Source organism: Octopus bimaculoides, chromosome 18 (assembly GCF_001194135.2).
Source record: "Octopus bimaculoides isolate UCB-OBI-ISO-001 chromosome 18, ASM119413v2, whole genome shotgun sequence".
NCBI lineage: Eukaryota > Metazoa > Mollusca > Cephalopoda > Octopoda > Octopodidae > Octopus > Octopus bimaculoides.
The window spans coordinates 49,232,382-49,235,501 of NC_068998.1; the positions used below are offsets into that span (position 1 = coordinate 49,232,382).

A 3,120-nucleotide genomic window follows, 5' to 3' on the forward strand; every position below is an offset into this window, starting at 1 on the left:
ATATATATATATATATATATATACATAAGTATATATTTACTAGAAACTGCCAGGCACAGAATCTTTGAATATTCTTAAGTATTCAACCTGTACTAATGAAGCAGTTACTAAGATGGCGACAGTACAAGACAAGAATGTATAAAACTTAAAAGAATGCTGCTGTAGTTGGAATTTGAGAAAAGAATATTTATAAGGCGTTCATTGTTTTTTATTATTATTATTTCCTTGTTTAAGATAAAATACTTAAGGAGCTATTTATTTTCAGTTTTAGTAAAAAGTATAAGTGCCTTAATAGTTTCACATTGAAAATTTTACATTACAAATTTATAGATTTAAGATAATCAAGCAATAGCAATTAAAGTAATATTGATAATTAAATCACATAAGTTTTACACAAAATATAGGAAGACATTTTTATTTATTGCGCCCAATTAAAATACAGTAAAATCTCGCAGTACTATTACAACGTTGTACGAGTAATTTGCTCTACAATCCAAGGTTCGTGTAAATTTTTGTCTTGAAACACAGGCGGAAAATCACAGTATGATCACACAAATCGTCCTATCTTTAGGGTAATTCGTTTAATAAACAAGTTTACACATTTCTTTTATATCCGCCTTTCTTTTTATAATTGTCACTATACTTGTAACTACACCATTTCTGTTTTAAAACACAGAAAATTATTATTGATTGAATTTTGTGTGAAGGAACGGATTAATCGTATTTTAGTTAATTTCAATGTGGAAAATTGATTTGTAAAACAAGTGATTTGTAAGACGAGCTCGGTCATGGAACGAATTAAACTCATACTGCGTGGAATAACTGTATTTTTCTAAGTGTAAATATAAAACATTTTGTTATATGAATAAAGATAACTTTAAAGAATTTAATACTTTTGTTACTATAGAAACATGTTTTACTGATTTTACTCTTTTGTACATACGGGGTGATATCAAGCAGTTCTCGGACTACATCTGCAGCGCGGCAGCAGATGACAGGTTACAGATGCGTGCGCGGTGAGGGCTAGAACTCATCTTCATAAAGTAATGTCCGAGTTAATTCACTGTGTTTACTTCGCAAATCGCGACATTTGCGTTTTTGTGATCTCGTTTATGATGTATTTGATATTTCGTCATGGACAGAAAGCTGGAACAAAGGGCAAATAGTTTGCCCAAATAGTTTGGCATCAACGTCCATTTCTCTCCCTGTATCAGCCTGTTATCGGTGTCTTTTCTCTTCCTCTTCTGATACAAAGGTTTCAACTATAGTCGCATATTTCCTTCCTCTTGTAAAGAAAGTTATCCTCTCTATTTGTTCCTCCAAGATTTCCTCTTTCTCTTCCAGCGGTGCGTGTTCTATTCTCCTATTTACATTCGAAAATGTTCTGAATATGACCGTCTTGTTTTCCAGTTTTCTTTTTTTCTCCAGGGTCATTTTTATAGTTGACCCCTCTTTCTTTATCATGCCACAATATTTGGTTATCTTCTCCTAATTCCAATCCAACATCTCCGGCTTCAGCACACGTGGATCTAGGGGAACTCGACCTCCAGTAGCTTCCGCATAACTTTTCATTTTTTTTCAATAATTCACTACCACCCAACGATAGTGGCTTCGCACAAAAATTCCGCTTAAACTTCTTCAAAAGCCAACACAAGGGCGTGGCTTGGTAGCGTCAATGCATTTTCGCCTTTCAAAACTTATAGAATTTCAAGTGAAATAAATTCACCGATCTACAAATTTAGAAATATTGAATTTCTAAATCTCTCCAGGAGACACACAATGCAGTACGATAAAGTGGTGGTTTGTTTCCGACTTAATTTGGCAGTATTGGGACTGCCACATTATACATTGTCGATGAAAATCCTGGTAAACAAATGGAGGTCTATGCCGAACGACATTACGTATCAGAAACGTGATGAACGAGTTCATTCGATTTAAGGCGTGTTTTCTGATGTGTCGATATTATGTCAGCTGATAAACACAATACACAATTGTCACAAATACTCGACCAGAAGGATACTGAAACGACTTCACCACATCCAAGAATACACCAAACACCACATCCAAGAATACACCAAACACCACATCAAAAAAACCATATGTATAATCTGTATCATATGAATTCCTAACGACCTAAAATGATTTGTAATTTAACAAAAAAAAAAATTTCGGAATAATCATTTAAACATTCACTATAGAAACCTCACTTATTTTAGGCGTAATGTCATCGAAGCTGGATTGCAGTAAACTTGCAAATGATAAATGTCCTGGCTACTATAAAGATTTTGAAGTCAGTCATGAGGGATTCTGCAGGTAAATATAATTATATTTACAAGTGTATATGATTTTACTTTGGGTATTAGTATGCATTTAATATTTATACAATTGCATATTGAGAAATATTTCCTTTTATAAAACTATTACCTAAATGCTAGATGTATATAGAATCATGTCAATGAACCTGAATATGTCCTTTGATTAATATAGCAAATCTCCATGCACAATTCAATATAAACACCATTTTGTTTTTAAACTAGCACCGGCAAAAATGCACTTTGCGCTACTAATTATCTAACGTGGTTGACCGGGATATTAGTGGTTAACACACACGCACACGTGCACACACACACATGCACACACAGACGTACACACACTCAGAGACGCATACACACACATACACATATATATATAGCAATAATTACTGTCAAGCATTGTGTAGAATATATTCTAGAAATGATCGCGGGTAAGGCCAAAAAATGCGAAGTAAATGCAAGGTAAAATCACAAGAAAACAAATATGTGAATTAACGTAGGGCTTAACTTGTATTCAATATTTCGGGGTTATGAACCCATCTACTCACGTTCACACACACATCGGCAACATTTCTGAATTTCTTGAGGGTAGGGTCATAACCCCAAAATATGGAATACAAGGTAAGTCTACGCTAATTGAAATATGTTTTCTGGTGATTTACTTTGCATTTACTTCCCATTGTTTTGGCCTTACCCGCGAACTTTTATACAACACACACACACACACATATACACATATACATATATATATATATACATACATATATACACACACACATATATATATATATATATATATATATATATA

At 33.4% G+C, this 3,120-nt stretch overlaps 1 protein-coding gene across 2 annotated transcripts in view; it reads left to right on the forward strand.

Moving 5' to 3' along the window:
* The window catches only part of LOC128249756 (uncharacterized), a 6,973-nt gene that overhangs the window by 964 nt on the left and 2,889 nt on the right, over positions 1-3,120 (forward strand). For both annotated transcript variants that reach the window (XM_052974241.1, XM_052974240.1), the window contains exon 2: positions 2,217-2,313. In XM_052974241.1, coding sequence (XP_052830201.1) covers positions 2,217-2,313 — 97 coding nt within the window. The remainder of the gene's footprint in view (positions 1-2,216; positions 2,314-3,120) is intronic.